Source organism: Punica granatum, chromosome 6 (assembly GCF_007655135.1).
Source record: "Punica granatum isolate Tunisia-2019 chromosome 6, ASM765513v2, whole genome shotgun sequence".
In the NCBI taxonomy this organism is placed as follows: domain Eukaryota; kingdom Viridiplantae; phylum Streptophyta; class Magnoliopsida; order Myrtales; family Lythraceae; genus Punica; species Punica granatum.
In genome coordinates this window covers 1,561,217-1,585,003 of record NC_045132.1, presented here as the reverse complement: position 1 = coordinate 1,585,003, position 23,787 = coordinate 1,561,217, and the positions used below count along the sequence as shown (strand labels likewise).

At 39.5% G+C, this 23,787-nt stretch overlaps 3 protein-coding genes across 5 annotated transcripts; 1 reads left to right on the top strand and 2 right to left on the bottom strand.

Moving 5' to 3' along the window:
- The first annotated feature begins 779 nt into the window (after positions 1-779).
- LOC116210248 lies at positions 780-4,055 on the top strand. Of its 2 annotated transcripts, XR_004157434.1 has the most exons (4): positions 780-1,195; positions 2,253-2,475; positions 2,747-2,832; positions 2,950-4,055. XR_004157434.1 is itself a non-coding variant. In XM_031544101.1 (2 exons), the coding sequence occupies exons 1-2, from the start codon at positions 2,749-2,751 to the stop codon at positions 3,250-3,252; spliced, it is 387 nt and encodes a 128-aa protein (XP_031399961.1). In that variant the 5' UTR covers positions 2,488-2,748; the 3' UTR covers positions 3,253-4,055. The 2 variants fall into 2 exon arrangements, 1 of the variants encoding a protein (XP_031399961.1); XM_031544101.1 differs by lacking the exons at positions 780-1,195; positions 2,253-2,475 and having other exon boundaries at positions 2,488-2,832.
- A 5,694-nt stretch (positions 4,056-9,749) lies between these two features.
- On the bottom strand, positions 9,750-14,582 carry LOC116210207 (casein kinase 1-like protein 2). Of its 2 annotated transcripts, XM_031544046.1 has the most exons (15): positions 14,235-14,579; positions 14,115-14,155; positions 13,816-13,885; positions 13,547-13,695; positions 13,265-13,360; positions 13,103-13,173; positions 12,790-12,851; positions 12,616-12,679; positions 12,451-12,535; positions 12,213-12,339; positions 11,987-12,069; positions 11,843-11,894; positions 11,154-11,299; positions 10,341-10,677; positions 9,750-10,119 (listed from the first exon to the last, which is right to left on the bottom strand). In XM_031544046.1, the coding sequence occupies exons 1-14, from the start codon at positions 14,308-14,310 to the stop codon at positions 10,354-10,356; spliced, it is 1,446 nt and encodes a 481-aa protein (XP_031399906.1). In that variant the 5' UTR covers positions 14,311-14,579; the 3' UTR covers positions 9,750-10,119; positions 10,341-10,353. The 2 variants fall into 2 exon arrangements, with proteins under 2 accessions (XP_031399906.1, XP_031399907.1); XM_031544047.1 differs by lacking the exon at positions 9,750-10,119 and having other exon boundaries at positions 10,158-10,677; positions 14,235-14,582.
- A 1,288-nt stretch (positions 14,583-15,870) lies between these two features.
- LOC116210180 (probable phospholipid-transporting ATPase 4) lies at positions 15,871-22,101 on the bottom strand. The gene is made up of 11 exons (XM_031544004.1): positions 21,843-22,101; positions 19,443-21,532; positions 19,232-19,342; positions 18,789-19,065; positions 18,599-18,687; positions 18,418-18,505; positions 17,899-18,108; positions 17,436-17,561; positions 17,161-17,259; positions 16,878-17,069; positions 15,871-16,762 (listed from the first exon to the last, which is right to left on the bottom strand). The coding sequence occupies exons 2-11, from the start codon at positions 21,239-21,241 to the stop codon at positions 16,085-16,087; spliced, it is 3,669 nt and encodes a 1,222-aa protein (XP_031399864.1). The 5' UTR covers positions 21,242-21,532; positions 21,843-22,101; the 3' UTR covers positions 15,871-16,084.
- Positions 22,102-23,787: the final 1,686 nt, after the last annotated feature.

Here is a 23,787-nt window from a genome sequence, read left to right as displayed (position 1 = left end):
TATTGGCTAACATAATTTTGATCATAATCACGCTAGGAGCTGCGATTCTCAATCATGTAACATTAATTCATGAGAAAACACATACACACGGAGCATCAAACTATAATGGGATATAGAATTGATTAATATTTACACACTAACTTCTATTCTATAATTCATCAAAAGAAAAAAACTTCTATTCTATAAATTGAGAACCGCATCCTCTTGTCTCTTCATGAATCTTTTCTCTTCTCAAAGGACCATTGAGAGGTAAGCATATCAACAAAATCCTCTATACTCTTTATTCCATTTAATGAAAACAAAAATTGAGGTGTTTCTTTGTTTCTCTCTTTTTTTAATTGTAAACCCTTTGTTGGATGTTTTCTAGTGTGCTTTAATATGATTGTCTTTACTGATTTTTTTTTTCCTTTTGTTGATTCTAACAATTTTAACAAATATTGTTCAAAAATTTTAAGACATGAATCAGTCCTTAGCTCATATAAAATCTGCAAAGATTTAATATTCGTTGATTTTATATTTTGTGGGAACATCTGACTATAGTACATATGGGTGGTGGTGTTTATATTTTTCACAAATAATAATATTAGATCGATATATAGTTAATTATCACCAGAACTTGTATATATATATATATATATACACATAAATTCCTTTTTATATACAAATGTTTACCCTCCTTGTATAATAAAAGGAATGCAAAAGAAAGGATGTAAGCTTCTATATTAATCTGGTCTTCTTCTTCTTCTTGTTTTTTTTTTCAAGATGGGGAAAACGAAGACTGTTCTCATCTTAATAGTGGAGGAACCTCATGGTCATGTTGCTTGGACATATCTGACTACCTGGTTAGCTCTCTCCTTGAGGTTGAGTGTGCGCCTCCTGCGAGGGAAACTTTGCGGACGAGGAGGTTTTTCCTTGAGTGATTCACCAATAATTGAATCACATGAATTAGAGACGGATAATCTTTTGGAATGCCCTTTATACTAACGGGCAGGAATCCATCTATAATCCGTCTCTAAAGCCGTGTTAGAGACGGAATATAGATGGATCCTCCCATTCGTAATTGACTGTTTTCTAGTAGTGTAACACAAAGTATAAGTAAGAGCATCAAATCGATTCCTCTCTATCCGTTGCGTGGATTTGCCGGTGCTCGTTTGTCCAGATTAGCATGGGCCATGGCATCGGGGTTCGGCCAAGTGTATGTAGATGTTTTATTTGATTGACCCGGTTTACGCAACATCATCTCTTCTGTGTGATCTATGTTTATGTCAAGAAGTTTCATTACTCTCACCGTTCGTAATTTCACTGATGATCACGGGATCTATCCTCCAAGCTCTCATAATACTACTATATAAAGGGGAAGACTGGGTTTATACAATCACCAGACCTTGGTTTGATTTAGTTCTCGTGTGCGGATGAATTAATCATTTTATTACCGGATTTTACAACTAGAAAGTAGTGATGGAGGCTGCTGCCCCTAGCAACCTTCAATACTTCCGCAACAAGCAGGTATTTGAGTAAGCTTAGATCCCAATCATTGGAGTCTAATTCTACTTAGACGAGGGTAAGAGTTTGAGTCACTTTTCGTTCATTGTGGCCTTTTTTTTTTTTTTGGGCATCTCCGGCGCTTCTCGTTTCCTTCTCTCAAGGATAGCGACCTTTGATTCGGTAGGACAGACTAGACTATTCTCGGTCATGCGAGTTTCAGTTTAACTCTGCAATTGAGTCGATAGGTCGGTCCTCTGTAATACTGTGCCCAGGATAATGTTGTTTAGATGCTTCAGCTTCGGGTGGTGGTTGGTTGCATCGCACTGGTCTCATACCGTTTCTGCAGATTGGGTATCCTGTGCACGTATTGACATATTATATAATACGTTTGGTTGCAATTGTCCCCTCTATATATTGTACATGTTTCTCAATGAATAAAATCATTAGTCTCTGGAGTGTGTCTTGCTTCTGTCTTTCGACATGTGACATGGTCTACCTTGGTGATATGTCGCATGCCAGTTTTGATCGTTTGTTCTTTCCTCGACACAGTTTAACCGACTCTCCTTACCTTGTCTATTGTGGTAGTGTATAATTCGTTTTTTTCTGCTCCCTTTACATCCAAGTGTGTTCAGACAACTTACTAAGCCAAAATTGTCCTTGTGATTGATATGCCTGGAATGCTAGCTAGACTATTCGAACAAAGTTGTGCTGGTGCATGAACATTAATTTGATCAAGGCAGTAAATCATGCATGTTCGCAAATTTCAGATATAAATTGGATGTCGTTAGCGCTGGCAAGAACTTCACGAAGATCCGGAAAGCAGTCACAGCAGGGTTCTTCTCCCACGCAGCAAGGATCCATGGGGAGGTTACCGGGCCATAGTCAGAACCAGCCAGCAGCGCCGTCTTCCTAATTGGGTGATATACCACGGGCTGGTCATTGCCGCTAATGAGTACACGCTTGGGGTTACTGAGATCTAAGCAAAAGAAAGTACATCTATATTCACTTGACATATATTTATGTTGTTTCATTATTTTGATGTATAACATTGCATATAAAAAATATAATATGCTTGGGACTGGATACAGGGATATACGTTAGAGAAAAATAATAAAAGGTTTTTTGTTAATAACTTTAGAAATTAAAAGATACTAGCAAACAAGATCACAGTTTATTTCACCCAAAAAAAAAAAGAATTAATATCACTATTTATGTAAGTACTGATTATACATATGTTTTGTTTGCGTTTTCCAAAACACAGCTATGGATGAGGAGGGAGAAATGGATGGTCCGCCTGGCAGCTCCATTCCAAGAGAGATCGTGTTCGAGATACTGACGAGACTCCCGGTGAGATCTTTGTGTATGTTCCAATGCGTGTCTACTCCATGGCTATCCATCATAACCGACAGATGCTTCGTGTCGTTCTGCATCTGACTACTCGACCTTACCTCCATTCCTGATCAGCCGAACATGTACTCTTTGGACAGCGACAATAAGTCGAGCCTCGGGGAGGACTGCCCATGGTTCAATCTGCTTGTACCCTATCTTGAACCTGCCAATGACGGAATCATGGACACATGGCTAGGACCACGCATCACCCTTGCTTCCCGCAGTCCGTTGGGGGCCTCATCTGCCTCGAGTTTAATTACCATGTCGAGATCTATAACCCCAGCACCAGGGAACATATATGTAGGACTTTCTTGCACTTCAATCCTGTCGAGAACCGACACAAATCTTTCCAGTCGCATGAGGATACTATTCCAATAAAATGCGTCACCATGTGTTTGTTCCAGGCAGTAAGAGATGGAGGGAGATAGAAGACAACCATCCGGTCGGTCAGCAGGTTACTCGTTGTGGAGGCGAGGTCTGCATCGATGGGATCCTATACGACACAGGTTTGCCAGTGACAGTAAGTTATCATGGCCACCTCCCCGGAACTTGGTTGCCTTCAACGGCGTCCGATCAATCCCCATTGGATGTAAGAGAGGAGACAGAGGCTCGTGGAATTCTTGGATGGGCGTGTAGCTATAGTCTATTAACCAGAGTTTGGCAACGACCACCTTAGACGGAGTCGTCCAGTGGATTTCATAGATCACATCCAATTGAAGATTTTGGAGAAGGGCTCCCAATCGATCTCGAAACAATTTGATTTGCCATCACGGGAGGTCTTCCCTCGGTACGGGGAGTTCAAGGTAGCCTCTGCGGCGACGAATTACTATGGTTTGTATGGACCCCTCAAAAGTCGAACTCCTCCTTCCTCTCCTACGACGCTCCGAAAGAAGTGTTCCGGAAATTAGCTGAACAAGTTCCACGTACACTAGGCTATCCCATCTACTATCCATCCCATGATAAAGCCTTCGTCTGCGATCATGCGGAGAACCTATTGCCATTGAAAGGTTGGGCCGATGAGGTTCCGGTGTTAAAAGCATAAAGACAGAGGTCCATGATAGATTATTGATCGGGTCTCGACACAGCATATATGTAATTGATGATGCTTATCCGACTAATTAGACGTAAAATCTTCGTGTATCAAGATTAGCTTAACTTTCCAGAATCCTTCACACCCAGAGGTGGATCAAACCTCGATCTGGATCAAACCTCTATCTGTGCTCCGAAGTATAACACTCGATCTGGATCAAACCCAGCGGTGGTTAGGTTTTATATAGTTTTATCGAATCATGTGACCCGTGCTCCACCCAAATATCCCATCCTAATATCCTCGCATCAGTCCCCAAGCGTAGCTCACCCACATTTTAGTCTTAAGGCCTGGTTATCCCATATATGGACCCTTGAATCTCCTCGTGCTGCCCGGTCCTTTATCACGTCGAAATCAAAATGGCAGACCCTTACTCGGGAAGCTGACATGTTGCTTGATCAATTGCTCCTTCATCGATCACAATTGAGCTGTCTTTAGCCGAAACTTTTAACAATTCTGTTGATTTAGCATCCAGTCGAATTCACAGTAACGGGATAATCATGTGGTGCAGTAACTGCGGTGCAATCACATAAGGCTTTCCTCTATATAAACCTTGTGGAGGATGTTTTCATCATCAAGGCCGCCAAGGATATTGTTCATCTCCGGAATTGCAAAAGTTATATTTTCCCCAATATTATCTACTGGATTAAAAAAAAAAAAAAGAGGTTATGTCTGTAACACCCAACAAGGCCACTAAGGATATTGTTCATCTCCGGAATTGAAAAAAATTATATTTTCCACAATATTATCTACAGGTTAAAGGAAAAAAAATGAAAAGGTTATGTCTGTAGCACCCATGAGACTATGAATCATAGAACTATAATGAAATATACGATCAACATATAAATAAAGTTTCTCTTGATAGTGAATTTCAATCAAATCAATGTATCTATATTTTTCCAATTTATCATAATCAGCAGCCAAAATTATACCATGAATCTTATTTATTCAACCCGTCTCTATGTAATTTTTTTTTATTGAAGTTTTATTTTTTGAGGAAGATAATGACTGCAGCTTTACTCATATTCTCTTTGCTTAATTCCCACTGCAGGTCCGAAGTCTCATGAGGGTCGTAATAACAAAGACTTTCATATCCTAATATAAGTATCGACTCAAATGGAACATTTTGCTGCGGAAATAAGGTCCATAGGTTACAGTCTATAGGAAGTTAATACGTCGATCACCCCCGACCCTCTCGTACATACTAAAGAAAAAAGACTTCCTCCATTGCGTATTTATTTACCGTTCATATTTTATAAGCTCGTTCCTGCTCTCTCTCTACCACCATCTCCAAAAATATAAATTTATTGGCATATTTACCAAATTATAATATACTCGGTTATTAAATCCGTGCGTTCTACGGATTTTATAAAGAAAAATTTATTATAAGAAATTAAATATGAAGGCACTAATTGCTATCATTTTATAATTTATATTAGTGTATAAAAAATTTATTTTATACTATATAAATTGCAATATGATAAATTTTAAACCACCTTATATGTATTAATTGAAGAATTCGAGCAAATAATTCATTGATAATACTTCATATACATAATCACAATAATCAATCTAATTTATAAAAATATAAACTAAAAAAATCCAAAAAATGAAAATTCTTTGCTTAATTAATGAAAGAATAATATTCAAAAAATCTATACATTTTTAAAGTTAGTATTAAACTGATATTTATTCTCAATCACATTTCACGTATTGAGTTTCATGAGTTTGAATAATTTTCAATAAGATGAATTCGATGTGATATTCTCGATATAACTTATATAAAGCTTACAAAGACTTTTAAATTTTATTTTCAAAGTTCAAGTAATTTCCAATTTCCTTAAAATTGTGAATATTTATTTATTATGAATATTTATTTCCTTATTAAATAACGGGAAGCGATTAATATATTTCTTTGGATATATATTTATTCCTTTATTGACAAGAACACTTATTATTTAATTTATATATTGTATACTAATTTTTTTATGATATTTAATATTGGATATATCAAAATATTTATTTGCAATAATAATAGTTATTTAATTTCCATATTGGGCATTAATTTTTTTATGACATCTAATATTTGATATATTTATTCGTTGTTATTATTATTATTATTATTATTATTATTTAAAATTTATATTGCATATTAATTTATGGAGAAATTTGTTGCTTACAGTTCTTCTATGGTATTAAAAAAGAGTAAACTTCTTATCATTTGAACAAATAGTCGCTGATTTTTCATGGCATTGGAGTTGTCCTTTAAAATAGTCGTGATTCTATATTTGTTCCTCGATAACATGACAAATAACCAGTTGAATAAATACTTGATATATTATACAATTTTAATTAGGCCTTCTATTTCCACATATCAAAGAAGAAGGCACCGCATATAGGATGGACGATATATATATATAGATTTAGAGACTTGCAAGCATGAATTTATTCGTAAATTGTTTACGTTAGTTGATTTCCTGATTAATTTGCTACTTATTCATTTTATAGCTGGTACGAGGCAAGCCAATTGCAAATTTAATTTGGCAGCAGCGAAAATTTTGACGACTTTTCTTTCGTTAGTCCATTGCCTTCACCTCTACTCTTTTCTCCCTTCCCTATAAAATAGATTTTTTTCATAACTATTCTTTTTCTTTTTTCCGCTTAAAATTAAATCTAGAACATCTTGGTTATTAGGCGATGGTGTGCAGCCATTATGCTACACAATTCTAGTTGTAGGAATAATTTTTAAATGCAATCAAGATATTAATCTCATGCTTATTATTGCATCATGGTCCGGTATTTCTGCTGAAACCACCTGCAAATTAGCGATGATATTACTCTGTATTGTGCAATATTTTGACAGTCGCACATATATCTAATAATTGTATATTATGTGTACCATATCTAGATATTTCCTTTTTTTTTATATACTTTCATTTATTGGGTTATTCTATGAGTGTGATCTCTTTAACATTATCATGAATACAGTATACAATTACTAAACATGTGCAACTGACAGAATATTGTGCACACCATACTAACGAATACTATCCTTAAATAGTTTGGTGACGTGGAAGTGCCTTGCTCACCATTATATGTTTTCGAGTTTCTGATAATTCGTGCTTTTCAATCAAATTCGATCTCTTATTTTTATGTGTTAGACAGTTTAAATTTTTCTCGCATTTGTGATTTTGCCTAAAAACTCGGTACCTGACCTTCCTTTTTGTGGTTTTTTCAAATCTAAAAAACTATCCAAAAACTAGTATAGGTAAAGAAAAACCAACCGCTAGTGGTATTTGATTTATTCGGGTGGTTTTTTCGGTACCTGTTGAGAGTTCAGTCCCATATCGAAAATATAAAAGGAATTCCACAAGTTTATAAGACATTGGGTACCACAATCTATCAGCTCGAGCTTTTAGGTTGGAGATGGGCCTAATCGCTTATAGGCCCAATTGATATTTTACATATCGAAAATATAAAAGGAATTCCTTTTATATTTTCGATATGGGACTTAACTCTCAACACCCGCCCTCACGTGGCAACGTGTGGCTTTGACGCTTCACCTACACGTGCCACGTGAACTTGAACAGTACCCGAGTTTGAGATGACAAATTCTCAAATACGAAATTTAAAGAATAAGAACTATCGCAATAACACGACACATTATAAGTATTTGGTGCTTAAATCAGTTCAATGACGTAAATTGTAACATTCACGCCCAAACACAATTAAACATTACATATTCATGTCCCACATGGCCATGATATAAAACAAAATATCTCACAAATGTCAAATAGTACTGTTAATAATATGTACTGTTAATAGTTCGGGTGGTTCGGTCCCTGTCGATATTTTCGAACAGGGTAGCGATTTCAAGCAGGTGGTTTTTTCAGCATTGAGAACCACCCAAATTTGATTTTGGGATACCAAAAACTCAGTTTTTTCTTCTTCTTTTTTTGGGATCGGGTAGGGTCGGTTTTTCGGTCCTTGGTTTTTTTGGTTTTTCACTTACACCCCTAACGAACAATCGTTAGCCGAGGATTGCCCAAGAAGACTGCGTGTGGGAGCCTCTTATTGTTGTCCAAGCAACCCATTTCATGCGGGGTTCAGCTACCTACGCATATATATGAGATAAGTCCATAATGCAATGCCACCCCTATTTCCAATTCAATACACAATAGGGTAGGATGGATAGCTCATTGAAAGTAAGAAACAGGAAGACACAAGCCATTAATCCAACATCCACACACTGATATTATTATATCCAAAAACTTCTAATCCATTTGAACAACAGTCCTCAGAAAAATTGATGACCTGAGATATTCTTATCCTTTTATCGGTGTATGTAATCATGTGTCAATTGGATCGAGATTTTGCGGACGTAAATTTTTGACACAAAAGTAAATTCGAGAAGCTACGAGGATCCATCAAAGAACACAAGCACAGGATTAACGAATAGAATACAGAGACTTACTCCTCATTAATAGCGAGGTGGCGACAGACCCGGTTAGTTAGGGTGGTGGTGGATTACGTTCCATCGCTAGAATTGAAAATGCCTAAATGTTGGGGCTCCTTCGATTCTGGAGATGAGGGTCCCACCCCCGCAATCAGGGGTCCACAACACAGCAGAGGTGCCCGGCGACCCCGATTGGGGGTGGTGACCGCCGGTGTGGCCACCACCCCCGCCCCCTCCCCCTTTCCTCCTATTTCGTTTGAATATCCTTTCTTTTTCTTTTTAATTTTTAGAATTATATTTATTAAATAAAATCATGTGGGGTCCAATCATGTTGCATCGTGAAGTCCACGTCAATCGTTACTATCTTGACGGAATAATTAACGTCGTGCTAAAAATGCAATTAAACCCCAAGGTCGTGCCTTTTTGTTTTATGTTTAAAAGTCGTGCTAAATTTTTTTTTTAAAGTAAAAAGATCGTGCTCTTTCAGATAATTAACCATAATGTGCGATTAAGTATTTCATTGTATTATTTATTTGAATTACATATTAAAGTGCACACCCATTGGATTTTCGTTTAAGAGACCGTTTGTTTCCCGTTGGATTTTTGCTGAAGACTCCTCATTTGTCTATGTTTGGTAGCACAAAAGGCATTGGCCAATAGGAAAACAATTTCCCTTTCACCGAAAATACAAGGAAACTTTTGGAAACTAAATTCCTTGGAAAAATAAGAGAATCAATTCTCCTCAGTTGACTACTCTCTTCACCTTACACATTTTTCCTCCTCTTTTCCTTTTCAGCTTTATTTCTCAATACGTTACCAGACATAGGAAAATAAATTACTTTTCGAAAACTCATTTTCCGTGAAATTTATTTTTCTCAAGTATTTATTTTCCTTAAAACAAATTGAGTCTAATATGGTTTTATCATTTTCAATAATACTGAAAAATTTAATTAATCTGAAGACACCAAACAGTTTGCATGGATAAGATATTAGAAATCCGCGGTAATCCTATGACTTCCCAAACAACTTAACAATAAAGTTATCCCATGCATTTCTCTCTTATGCTTATCTTTGTCCCATCATCCCGTTTAAAATCCGGGACACCAAACATAGCCTAAGAGGTGCTGCTGTATATCTGCCGAAATCAGCAGTCCCCGAACAAAGAGTGGCAGCTCCTTTGGCACATTGGAGGGAAAACTTTCAGCAGAATTGTCATTTTCCACTCCATAATTGTACTTCCAATATCGATGGATTGCGCAATGAAGGGTTATGATTTAATAAAGTATGAATGACATTCATGCCTGTAGTTATTCCTAACTGGATGAGTCGAAATAGAAAAAATAAACAATCTAATCTTTCCATTAAAAGGGGGGAAAAAAATCAACCACCCAGAAGACTCTGGCTCGACTTTGAACACCTAAAACCATGCAGGTAACGTCACAACATATGATACAAAGACAGTGCTCCTTTACAACGACATCCCGAGAATACCCACCCAACTGGGTTTGACAATTTGGGGAAAAACCCTTGGTACCAAATTCGACATTAAACCATCTTACACTCCATATAACGCCGTGGCGAGTAAACCGATAGCTCAAGCCTCAAACACTAATGTCACAGAAAAGATACGATTGACCCCTACTTACACGTTCAGTGGCTGTCCAATTCGAGACCCATAGATTGATCATCCTCTGGAAAAATCCTGAGCATAAGATAGAAAAAGCAAAAATAAGAAAAAGGTTAAAACTCGGAATCAATGGCAGGATATCCTCAAAGCCATGCAGGATGGTCAGATTATTATACACAACTTCCAGCAGATAAACTGGGAAATGCAAAACCCAACTCTGACCAGTTTATCATCACAAAGTACTACAATCAGGAATTTACAATAAGTAGAGTTCTTGTGAGATTTAGGTATTTTACTTTCTTTCTTTCACTAGTACTTCACCCTCTCATCGCTGCTGCTATTGAAGTGCAAGCCCTCGATGCCCCTGAGGGTCGACTCGAAGGTCTTCATATTGGACGTAGTATTGTTATTCCTACTCGAAGTTGGACGGATCTGCTGATCAGATGATCCCACCGGTGAACTCCTCTGGGCACTACCGCTAGAAATTTTGCGGAAAGCTCCAGGGCTCACATCCGCTGCAGTGCGGGACCGAGAGAGATCTGAGTCTGTACCCACATTTCCAGCTTCACGGCTGCTAGAGACAGCAGCCCTCCTCGATGATCCAGTCGATCTCAAGAAGTTCGAACTCGAAGGCTGCAGAAAAACAAGATTGCAAAAGCACATTTAGCTAACTTTTTTCCCCCCCGCCCCCTCACCAAGAAAGTGCAGCTAAATGTAATAGTTTAAAGAGCATTTTCTTCATTACAGACTAGTAATTGTCATTACCTTATTCTCACTTCCCAATACTTTATTATTCAGAAGGACAATTCTTGACTAAACAAAAATATACTTCTCGAATAATAATTTCACTGGAACTTTTTGGATGTTAGTAATATTTAATCTAAAAACCAATTTTACAAACACAAGTACACAAAATACAATCCCAAATGCACATGACACCAAAACTATGCTTGAAGATTGGCCCGAGGCTAAATATTTCCCAACAAAGAAAGATGCATTTACTGCACATACGACGTATACTGCGAAATTAGACAGAATATTAAGGAACATTCAGCGTGATGATCGAAAGCATACATGTATTGGGGAACTGGATTCAGAATATCACTCACCATGACTTCTTTGGACACGGTAGAGTCATTTGCAACTGGATTTTTCTGCCTAGATAAACTTCCGCTAGTAGCAACTGGTCCTGAATGCCTCCTGTGGGCAGCATCTCCTACAGACCAACCCAGGGGAACCCTGCCATCTTCTCCACCTAAAATAAAGCAACAACATAACTAACAAGCTTCCATTGACTCTCAACTACCTCAGCCAATCTATTTAAAGGTGCAACAAAACAAAGCTACTCAGGCTTGATGGGATGACAATTCAAACTCAATCTCATTCTCAGGAACATAACTAACAAGCTTCCATCGATTCTCAACTACCTAAGACATTCTAAGAATCAAGCACCACTCCCACTCAAGCTGAAGTCAAGCTAGAAAAGGATAGAGGTTTGCTGGAGCGATGATCTCAACGGGGATCAAGGAGATCAGGTCAAGTCACAAGACAGAATTGAGATTGTTATGAACGACCAGAACTAAGCTTGAAATTAAAAAAAAAATATATATATATATATATATATATATATATATACTAAACCCAGTTTGAGCCGAGTTTAGAGCTTGAGTTGCACTAGTCTAGTTAAGCTGAAGCCTGGCATACTACGTACGTTTCTTTTCTGTTCAATTAAACCCTGGGCTCTACTGCCATTGTTGGTGGCCATGTGAAGAAAACAGAGGAAAAGGGGATTGCATACCCGAACTATTAATAGCAGGAGGCATGCCAGAACTTGGTCCAGCTCCTGTTCCCTGCAGAGAATAACTTAATAAGTATTTCTCAAATGAAAGATAACATATATGTTTTCATATAGCCGTGACCAATAAAGCATTTCATTACTTACAGGAGCACGCGGAGGAGGCGTGGCAATCTGTGACTGTTGATATTTCAAGATGGTCCAATCAAACACATAATCAAACTGAAAGCCTGAAAGGGAAAAAGGAAAATAAATAAACAAACCAGTAACGAACTGAGAAAGGAAAAAAAAAATGAAGGGAATTGTTTGCATTCCCATTAGTTCATAGCTAAAGGTGGAAAATATAATATTTTCCAGCTGATGAATTTCAGACCTTCACGAATAAAGAGATCGCGGAAGAGCCTCTTTAGGTAAGCATAATCTGGCTTGTCATCGAAGCGCAATGACCGACAATAATGGAAGTAAGATGCAAATTCAGATGGATAACCCCGACATAATGCCTAGGCAAAGACAACAAAGATTGAAATCAACTCCATTATACTGGACATCTTTTACTAATTATAGACCCAGCAGTTAGAAAACCTTAGGTATTCTCCTTGCAGTAATCTTACCTCAATAGAAGTTGAAACTTTCTTTTCACTGATCTTTTCATACTTTTGCTTTTTTGTCCCCGCCTTCAGTCCCTGCCAAGGAAGGCTGCAAAGAAGATGTTTTATAACCACAACATTCTAACAGGCAAAAGAACAAAAAGAAAGAATTAAAAGCAAGATCTTCACCTTCCTCTCAAAAAATACATCAGAACAAATCCAAGAGACTCTAAATCATCCCTGCGGCTTTGCTCTGGAACGATCCCAGGATAATTACTTTATTAGTCCAGCAAACAAATATATAACATTGGTCAAAGATTGCACTATTTACAAACCCAAAATGAAATGGAAAGTAAAGCATACCAATCCCAAGGTGAGTATTCATGCTTGCATATCTTGCTGTTCCAGTCAAATTCTTGTTTTCTCTGCAGTCGCATAAGCACATAGGGAGGACTTTCGTTACAAAGGACACTGTTGGGGACTTCTAATTAACAGCCCGGAATCCTATCATACAGTTAAAATTACCTACTGCAAATTTGTTGACTTACAGAAGATAAAGCCTCAATAAATCAGACGCTCCAATTTTTTTATAATATAAAAATCAGACTCCAAGTTGAAAAGAAAAAGGGGGGGTAAGGAGAAATAGCTCATACAAGAGAAATTCAAAATGGCTAACCTGTAGGGAATGTGTTGATGAGTTGAAGTGTCCCTATACTTCTTTGCCAGACCAAAATCAATGATGTAAACCTATATAAAAAGCAATCGTCGCACTTCATAAGTAAATTGTAAGTTAAGAAACATCAAGTGGAGACTTGAGAGATTAGTAAGTCAATCAAACCTGGTTGGCACGCCTCCCTAAGCCCATAAGGAAATTGTCGGGCTTGATATCTCGATGAAGAAATGATTTTGAGTGGACGAATTCAATTCGATTGATCTGAAAAAGACATGTAACTTCACATATCATGATAGAATGGGAAACGAAAAGGAATTAATAAATCGATGGGCGTGATATCTTGATGAGGAATGATTTGGAGTGAACGAACTCAATTCGAACATAACATGATATCAAAAGCAGGAAACAACAAAACTCGAAAAATTAGACAGGCATGAAGTAACCTACCATTTGATCGGCAAGCATGAGAACAGTCTTAAGAGACAATTTCCTACTACAGAAGTTAAATAAATCTTCAAGACTAGGTCCCAGCAAATCCATCACAAGCACATTATAGTCTCCTTCGACACCATACCACCGCACATTCGGAATCCCAGCTGCCAAATTAGAACAAGTGGATAAAAAAAGCATCCTAATAAAACCCAGCCAGTATACTAATTAAAGGGGAAAAAAATCAAGAGAGTACAACAGTCATTACTACGAAAAATGGTTCTTACTTCCTCCCTGAAGTATTTTATACAACTTTGACTCGTACAGCAACTGCGGATGCTTCGTCTTGACATTTTCCTGAGGAATAGTCACAAGCATCAATATCACATGCCAATTGACTGCCAGCGAGCATACCACCTCTCAGCAGTAGAATCTAACAACAAAGCTTTCATCTTGATCTTATGCATAATTACTTCAAATTCAACCGAAGCTGACACTATACACCGAATGACTATGGCTTAGCTCATGAAAAATTATTCCTTTGCAGGGCCAATTAGAATCTCAGCTGAGAAAAAAAAAAACTCACCAGCTTAATCGCAACTTCCTCATTCGATACAATATTAGTACCTGAAACCACCAATACAGATTCAACAACAATTCGAGAACAATCAACAGAGGATAAGCACAGGAGGAAACAGTAACGCACCGAGATAGATCTCTCCGAAGGATCCACTGCCGATCTTACGGCCAAGGCGGAACTTATTGCCGACCCGGGGCTCCATCACTCCCCAATCAAAGGGACTACAACCGGCGAGAACTAGGACAATTCCGCGTCAAACCTGCACTGCGAAGGCTGATCAACTCCGGGACGGCCGGGACCGATTGCGAGGCGCCAATACTAGGCCATGGGGAGGCTGCCGGAGGAGGAATCGACGGAGGCGACGACTCGGAGGTTGAGTGCTTTCTCTCTCTAGAGGAAAGCTAGGGTTAGAGAGAGAGAGTAGAGAGAGATTATGATATGATATGATATGATATGAAATGGTGTTTGCTGTACCAAACCGAACCGCTCCCCCTCTCTCTCCATCCCATTGCTTTGATGTAATCGCAGCGGACTTTCTCATTATTCAGCTAATTAATAATAAATTACAATGCTAATCCCGTTTTAAGATAAATTTTCCATTTGGCCCCTACATTCTATGATATTTTCAATCTACCTCCTATAGTCTGTGAAACTGTCTCAATTGATGCAAGTGCGCGTCTCGTCCTGTGCTTGCTATGGCAGTGCAGCAGAATGGGCAGGTTCGGGTATTTAATCCAAGCGCAACCTGTTTTGCACTTGTACAGCTCCCTGAGAGAAGAATCGGTCCCGATTATATATATCCATGATGCAAACAATATATATGCACTTTCGAATCCGGCGAGGATCACAAAGTCGAGCATCGATTACAAAATGATAATGCATTCAATTGATGATTCCATATAAGATTGCATGCGGATTGCCATGTCAATTATTAAGTATTTATGTAAATGGTAGGTAAGGTCATCAACTAACACAGAGCGTGCATTTTAGCAATGATTTTTATCTCTTCGCTCAAGTTTTCTTTTTAGAATTATGTCTCCAACTTTAGCATCACAAGGTGAAAATCAGGCCAGCAACCCTTACCTGGCTTTCTTGGCTGATCTCAAGTGATTAGAGACTCAATAGAGCGTGTTATTCGTGAATAATTCAAATAAACATGAGTGCAAATTCGTATATTACAATTATGAGCGGGATTAGATTTACTACATTTGCCATCCTCCCACAAGTCATGAAAAGATTTGATTAAAAGTTAATGTATTAGTGCTTTAGCGGGAGATGAGAGTCGGAAAAGTTTCACAAATTACACGGGTATTTTTATACAACTCAAACTACAGGGGGGGCATTTGAGTTCTTCGGTAAACAAAAGAGTTTAAATTGAAAATATCCCCTCCCATTTTGCATTGTGGATAACCGACGGAACTTGACTTGACCCCCGAGGACTTGACAAGTTCGAACGGCATCGTGCGCATATAAGTCTTCTCTTGTCTAGGTAAAATTGCAGGATGGCCCTCAAAACTATGTGTTTTGTCATAATTCAACCCCTGCATTATTTTTTCGCTAAGCAAACTCCTGCATTTCATATGTTTGCCCTCCTCCATACGTGATCCTTGATGGTAGGTTATATCAAGACATTATGGGACTAAGGGCAACCGAAAGCACGGTTTAAGCTGGCACACAAACATGTTTTGCCCCCAATATCAGGAAGATCATCACGTATATAAGCAATTAATGAATTTCTACGCGATATTGGAATGATGCTGAGTTAGAAAATTGAGACGTTAGGCATCAAAACTATTTTGCAAGCTATCATTCGACAAAATTTTACAATAGAGTACAGTTTTTCGGTTTTCAATGCTACTGTGCAGGAAAAAATGGGACTCAAATCACTCCCACACGCTACATCAAGTAATGTTACAATAGAATTATATTATGTTAAGGAGCGCGAAAAATGAGTTTCTCGGACGAACTTGCCCGTGTTATGATGGGGAGGCAACGGCCGTCCTGGGCGAGTTGAGCGAGAGGTGCTTCTTATGTAGCCGCCCTCTGAGGTACCGTATCTTCGCCTCCACCCTAGCCGTGAACCCGATCTTCGTCTCCTGCCTAGCCTTGGACTTCTCCCGGGTCCACATGATCTTGTCGCGGACATCTTTCTTGTAATACTTTATCTCCTGGATCACATGGTGGTCCATTGGGTAGAAGCACCGTTGGATCGATATGTGGGAGAAGTAGAGGAGGTTGCAGGTGACCGTCACCAGCAAGGTGATCGTCCAGTAGCTCGGTGCAGGGCCCAGCACCTCCTGCAGGATCTTGTACACGTTCCCGGTGTAACTTGGGGAGAGCAGCCCATAGATCAGGAGGAACAGGTACCAGAACCCGATGCTACCCCAGATGAAGAGGTGCTGGATCCACGTGAAGTGGCTCATTGTTAGCGCAATCTGGCAGTTCACGACCCATACAATGCATGTAAACATGGCAGTCCCCACCGTGGTCATGTCTGCCGTCTGTCCCCCTGGCCGGAAAGCCTGCCGGTAGAAGAACGCAATGTTGAAGACAAAGATTACCGCGGAGGCAACCAGCCCGTTCCCCATCCACCCCAGTATCCTATACCAGTCAAAGAACAGGTTTTTGGGGCCTTGCTGGTAAAGCGCTGGGAACTGCAAATCGAATATACAGAGAATTTATGTTAAGACTATTAACAAACCTCCGCCTTTGGTTACGATTGTCTTAGGACATTGAATTACAAGAAAAATATAAGTCGTAGCCACTAACCTGTAAACAGATCTCCGAGGAAACATCCTGCTCGAACACCCCAAGCGAAATGACAGGCAATGAGGTAACAAACACGTTGAACAGGATCATGTACCAATCGTCGTAAATGGATTGCCCAGAGAAAGCCGTGACAGCCTCGAAGTAGAAGAATGTCAAACCGAATGCTATATTTTTGTAGAAGAAGTAACATATCTGAAGAAACGAAAGCAAAACATACACAATCAATATGAGCATAATCTGGGGGGAAAATAGAAACCAAAAGAGGGATCCCTAAAGTGGTTACCATCTGAGCGATCCTTTTGTAGCACCAATGCCCGTGAACCACCAAGAGTTTCTCAAGAAACCGAAACTGGGCAATCGCAAAATCACTAGCCATCACAGCCTACAAGTACCCGTAAGTATTTTGTATCTTTAGATGCGAGTAGAATATATAATGTAAGAACCAAAAATAGTTGCCAATTGGAGCCAAGGGCTCATGGTCATGTGGCAGTACATGTTACTGAGGTGTATCAAGATTAGCCCCAATGACAAGGAGATGGAAGAAAGAGAGCCACCAACCTGCATACCTTCAACGCCACTGATGCCCACTCCAATATCAGCTTCTTGAATCATCCCAACATCGTTCGCCCCATCTCCAATCGCTAGGGTGGTTTTCCCCGTCCCTTCCTTAACCAGTCTTGTCACCTGACACCATTCAAATTAGATTTTCAGAACATTTAGAATGATAATCAGGTTGGTTGTGGAAAACTGGGTTAAGGCTTGTTGGTTTTCCGTTATCCTGTCCTCGAGAAATAACAAAAAAGAGAAAAAAAAAAAAAAAAAAAAAAAAAAAAAAAAAAAAGGCATCGCAAAGTGTACTTTAGAACAATTGTTGGATAATAAATGCATCATCAAACCAAGATCCAAACAAGATTTTTTCCTTCGTTTTCTTTATTTTTCCAAGAAGAGGAAAAAAAAATTGGGTAAGTTATTCCTGATTTTCAAAGCTCCGGTTACCCATAATCTTACAGAGTGGACATACCAGCGCTTTCTGTTTCGGGGAGACACGACAGCATATCACCGATGCGCAGTCGACTGCTAGTCCCAAGAAGTGATTCTTCAAGTCTTCCTCCAATGCATAGGTCAGGGTTTTCCCATCGATGATTAGGGCAAATGCCGCGTGGGGATCCTTCTCCAGTTTCACCATTTGCGAGGCATTCGTGATTTGCATCAGAATGTCATCTTTTACAGCCTGATCCATTATCCGGACAAAACTTTATTTGAAATATACAACTAATGCTATGTAAGGTTCAAGATAAAGGAAAAATATTTCCAGTTATTCCTTCCTCTTCCCCCTCTTTTCTCTTCTTGAAGAACGTAGATACGAGGAGCAAATGAGTTGAACCGCACCATAGAACATGTCGAGTATTTTATCGTCTACCAAAAATGTGCATTCCAACAGATTTTCCTTATTTTCTTCTGTTTTGAAGAAAGGAAAAAGGGAAATAAGGGAAAGTTTTTACAATTATTCCCGATGCCAATTTTCTGTTCAGAAACGTACCTTCTTTGCATCTTGTCTGCCTAGTGTATCTGAATTTATAGATATACAGATCTGCTTCATGCCCTGCCTAAGAAGACTGCATGCGAATCTGAAATACGAAAAATAAAAATATAGTTGAAATCTCTTATTAGTCTTGGAAGAAAATTCCATGCAGAAATCGGTTATCAGATGTTCATCATACCCTATATTGATTGCAGTCTCCATCTTATCTCCAGTGAGCACCCATAGTTTAAGACCTGCTTGGGCGAGTTTATCAATGCATTGAGGCACCTGCAGGGAAAAAAGGGAAAGGAAGCTTTATTCGGGCTAAATGAAATGAAGCTGCACATTCCATTTATGAACATTGGCAGGGAAGAGCTTTAAGCTTTTACCCCTTTTTGTAATTTGTCCTCTACAGCTGTAGCGCCGATGAGAATCAAGTCGCGTTCCATCATATCAGAAACTTTCTCGAGCATCGCCTCTCTATCAGATCCAATGGAAGTCTTTGCTTTCATGAACTCGTTGTTCCAGGAGGTGTATTCAGCCTTATCGAGCCTCTTGTACGCCAAAGCTAGCGTCCGCAACCCATTTTCTCCGTATTCATTTAAATGTTTTGTGGTGACTTCCTCATATGCCCTCCCATTCTTTGCCAGTCGATCGAATATAATGCTGTTCCAGCAGAAGTTTTTGTCAGGAAAGAAAACAATCATAATCGTAGGTGCAGAAGCAAGAAAGACGAAGATTCCAAATTCAGCAAATAATCTTCAGTAGCATATCCAATAGCCGTACAGGTTACCAAAAAAGCAAATTCTTCAAAATTGAAGGAAACATCTACCTGTCAGCACCCTTGCAGAGAAGAAGAATCTGGCCATCCTCGTCCTGCACGATAACAGACATTCTCTTTCTCTTACTTGTAAAATCCAACAAGTTAAGAAGTTTGTACTCCCTGAAAATATTCATGAGAAACCAATTAGTCCAGGATCACCGGAATGTGTTAGTGAAACACCAATGTAATAAAACCACAGCTCAATCATTTAAGACCTTACCTTTCAACAGGATCTCCAGGAGAAGGACACCCTTCCCGAACATAAATGCTGGATTGGTTCCTCCTGAAGAACTCAAACCCGAACTCTCTTGCCGCAACAAGGAAAGCTATTTCATCAGGCGACTCAGCCTCATAAGTGATCTCATTCGTCTCCTCATTTATTTCAGGGATTGCAGTGTGACAAATGGCCAAAATCCGCAAGAATAACAATATATCCTTCGCCTTCGGGTCCTTAATCCAATTCCCATCCATCAATCGACTGTCCTCGAAGCTAAAACCCTTCACAACCTTCTTCTTCTCATCCTTCCCATCCACAGTCGTAACAATACTCTCGAGCTCAATCTCCGATCTGCCATGGTGATTGGGTCCTCGATAGGCCGAGATCCCGCTTTCCTCTTCTTCAAGGTCAACGGCCATTTGCTTGGCCGCGGCAAGCTCAACCTCACTGGATTTAACACCATAAGCAGACCCTGCTATCGAGCATTTCAGGAAGTCCATCTGATTGCAGGTCAATGTCCCAGTCTTGTCCGAGAGGATGGTGTCAACCTGTCCCAACTCCTCGTTCAAGTTAGAGGTCCTCGCCTGGGCGGGGGTCCCACTTTCCCCATCATACATGTCTATATCCCGGTTTATAAAGATAGCCTGCAAGAACTTCACCATCTCGATTGACACATACAAAGAGATTGGGATTAAATAGCCATAGAGCATAAGGGCAGTCACAAAGTGGCAGAAGCCCGAAGCAATGGCATTATTTGGGTCATAACAGGAAGTGCCGCTCTGAGGCTGTAAATACCACCAATCGGGCATCTGATACTTGGTTTGAATGTAAAAACCAATAGAACTGATCACAGAGATACCCAGCAGAACTGAGAGAAGAACATAAATTATCCGATCCATTTTCCTCTCGATTCTGCTCCGCTTTGAAGGAGACTTAGTCGAGTTCTGCATAACTTTACTGTCGTGGCCAGTAAAGATTACGACCCCATAAATGAAAGCTGTGTTCCTGAGCTTGGAATCTCTAAGAAGGATCTGAGTCGGGTCCAACGGGTAAACCTCCCGTTCATAATCAAAGTTCCCAATAAAAGTGTACAGACTTGGGTTTGGGTCTTCGCATCGAATCATTCCCTTAAAGTCCTTGAAACTCTCATCAGAATCTAACCCTAAAGTTACCTCCAGTGACCTCTTAACTTTTAGGTTCGTTTCGCCATCTAAGTTCATTGTTTCCACATAGCAGAGTCCATCCTCATAGCTGGAGGACAAAAGCAGCAAGTCCGCTGGAAAGAACTTGTCCTTCTCAACTTTTAAAACATCACCAACCTGAAGGTTCCTCCACTGCTTGTTTCTGAAGACACCCCCGCCCTTGTGGACCATCACCTTTCGGGTATTAACCTTCATGTCCTGGATAAATCTATGCCAATCCTCTATGGCCTCCTTTGTCATACTAACCCCGAGAACAAACACTAGAGGTGCTATCATGCTAAGGGGCGAGAACGGAGAAAACGAGAACAGGGAGCAAATTGCTGCCACAAGGAAATATATATTTGCGACGCGGCGGAATTGCTCGAAGAAGGCCTTCGGGAGGAAGGTGATGACATTATACCTCGTGGTTGAGATGCTGTTGGAACAGTACTTCAAGGGCTTCTTCTTGTGCAAAACTGGCTCGTTGCAGTGGACAATTCGGGAAAATCCCGGGCCCTGGAGAGACTGAGGGCCCTCGGACTCGGCAGCGGTTGGTCTTAGGCATGCAAATGTATAGAGGTTGCTGCGGCGGAACTTAGCCCTGATTCTGCCCCGAGCCATCCCAATTGAATCTTTTTTCCTTTCTTTCGTGCCTTCCTTTCTTATTTTCCTTGTCCTCCTCTTATAGTTTCAGATCAATCAGAACAGCAGTTGACCCACAATTATTCAATGAATTTACCAAATCTCGCCTTCAAATCAATGGTGGTGGTGGTGGCGACGACGACGACGACGGGTTCCTCCCCCGAGCTTCCACCGACGCGAATGGCCCCGCGTCGGGATTGAGCTCGAATACTTATCTCACCATTGTCCCCGTGAATCTTCTCGATACACAATCTCTCCTCCTCCTATTGCCTAATGAAAAGAAAACAGCAAGACAAGAATTAACCCGATACAGAACGACCGAAAGACAAAAAAGCTCGAATAACATTCGCTTTCGGCACAGAGAGGACATGAAAGCAGCTGATTCACAGCTCAGGGCAGAGAGACAAAATCGTACATTACGAGAGCGGAGAAAATTCATAAACAAAGCCAGCCAATTCCCAGCTAAGAACCCGCAATGCGGCAGCTTCCGAGCAAGAAATCAAAGAACTTGCCTTCGAAAGGGGGGCTCCGAAATCACGAAATTGAATTCAAGAAGGGCGAAACTTGGACGATGGGGTACCTGGAATTGTGAAGCAATCCCATTTTCAGTGCGGAATAACAGGAACCCAGGTGGCGAATCAAGAATTTTGAGGCCCAGAGGCGCCGAGTTATTGCAGATCAAGAAAAGGGCAGAGAGAGTTTTCTCAGAGAGAGAGAGAGAGAGAGAGAGAGAGAGACGAAGCAAAGCAGGGGGGCCTAGAGAGAGAGAGATAGAGAGAGAGAGTTCTCTGGCGTAGGCGTAGCCGGACTTCCGAACAGAGGCAGGATTTTCCGGCACATCTCTCCTCTATATTTATATTTTTCTGCCAATTTAAATCTCTTTTTTTTTTTTTTCGCTGTCCCAAATTTTGTTTTATTTTAAATCACAATGTAATCTCAGCTTAAACAACCTTTTTTATCGGTTAAGCCAGCTACGAGGCGGACCCGGTGGAGTTTGAAATTACATGAAGCCAATCAACACAAGGCATAAGCTTTTAGTCGTAGCACGCGTCGTAGTTTAATTGAAGTCCTCTCAATTTCTTAAGTATTTTAATTTTGTTCTTTTTTTGGTTTTTATTTAAGTGGATTTTTTTGAATAAATTTTTCGAGTCATTTTAAAATATTGACTTCAGCTGGCATGGCAATCATTAAATATCAGCCAATCAGACCTGAGGACGACTAGCATGGGGCCCACTAGCAGACGTGGCATTACCCAACTCACTTTATGCGTTGGCCCGGAGGATTTCTTTTTCCAATTCTTGCTAATATCCCTACGGCACCGAAATTCCCACCCAGGGGCGATTATGCAATTACAGGAAAAAGGAGGGGCAGTGGGCAATATGTCTATGTTTGTTAGATGTATTGCATTTATAGAATTATTTTCCTTATTTTTATAATAAAATTTGAGCTCGAACCCTGAGAATCCAGTCACATTCTCAGGAATGGAAATTATTTTCCAACGGCCCACTAGATTCTCAAGTTTAGATAAATCTTGGTAATCCACATTCTCACCCTCACATTCTTACTGAAGTAGCAATGTAGATTACCACTAATGGGTGGGAAAGTGGATTTCCAATTGGACGACCTGGATCGAACTTAATTATTTTGGACCCCGTTTAACATTCGAATATCAAGGTGCACACAAAAAAAAAACTTTGTTGCTATCTTAAGCAACTTCTTATAAATCATGTGTTAATTTATAAAAATGCTAAATCCTCTTAATTGATGTGCCTAAAAATCTTCCTAATTTAAGATTCACTCACGCTTACTGAATAGTCCTTAGATATTGTGTAAATCACAATTCATATCATTGGGAATGGAATTTTGAGTTAGGAAAATTTTTATATTGATTATTAGGAAGATATATCAATACTCATTTAATTTAATAGTTCAAAATGTAAGAATGATGAAAAAAAAAAAACTAAAATTTGAATCAAATTTTATAAAGGAAGATGGCTGAAGACCCACAAGCAATTGCCCTCCTTTCCTTCTTTTGAGAGGCAAACTTGCTAAATAAGCGTTTGCCACGCAGACCAATTATTATTTCAAAGAATGTGTGAACCATGTGCCAATGGTCAAATGTGATTAAACGAATAAATTAATTAAGCGCGTAAAATAAATGCAATTTAGTAATTGACATCTCCACTGAGATTTGTCGACTCATATGATGATGATCCGATAGTCCGAGTACCTATATAAACTATAGCCTGTCCATACCATGTCTAACAACAATTCATCGCATGTTTAATAAATATCGACTCATTTCGAATAAGCCGAACGATATAATTTTGTTAAGCATATACATATATTATCAGATGGATGAGCCTCTTCCAACAGTATTAATTGTTACGATATACCAAAGGTTAACTTAATTATAGTTTCTCCTGTACCCATGTTCAACTTTTACGAGTTAAGATTAATATAATATCGATGTATGTGTTTGACTAAGACTAGGGGTTATTTCCTATCTATATTGGTCCACAAAA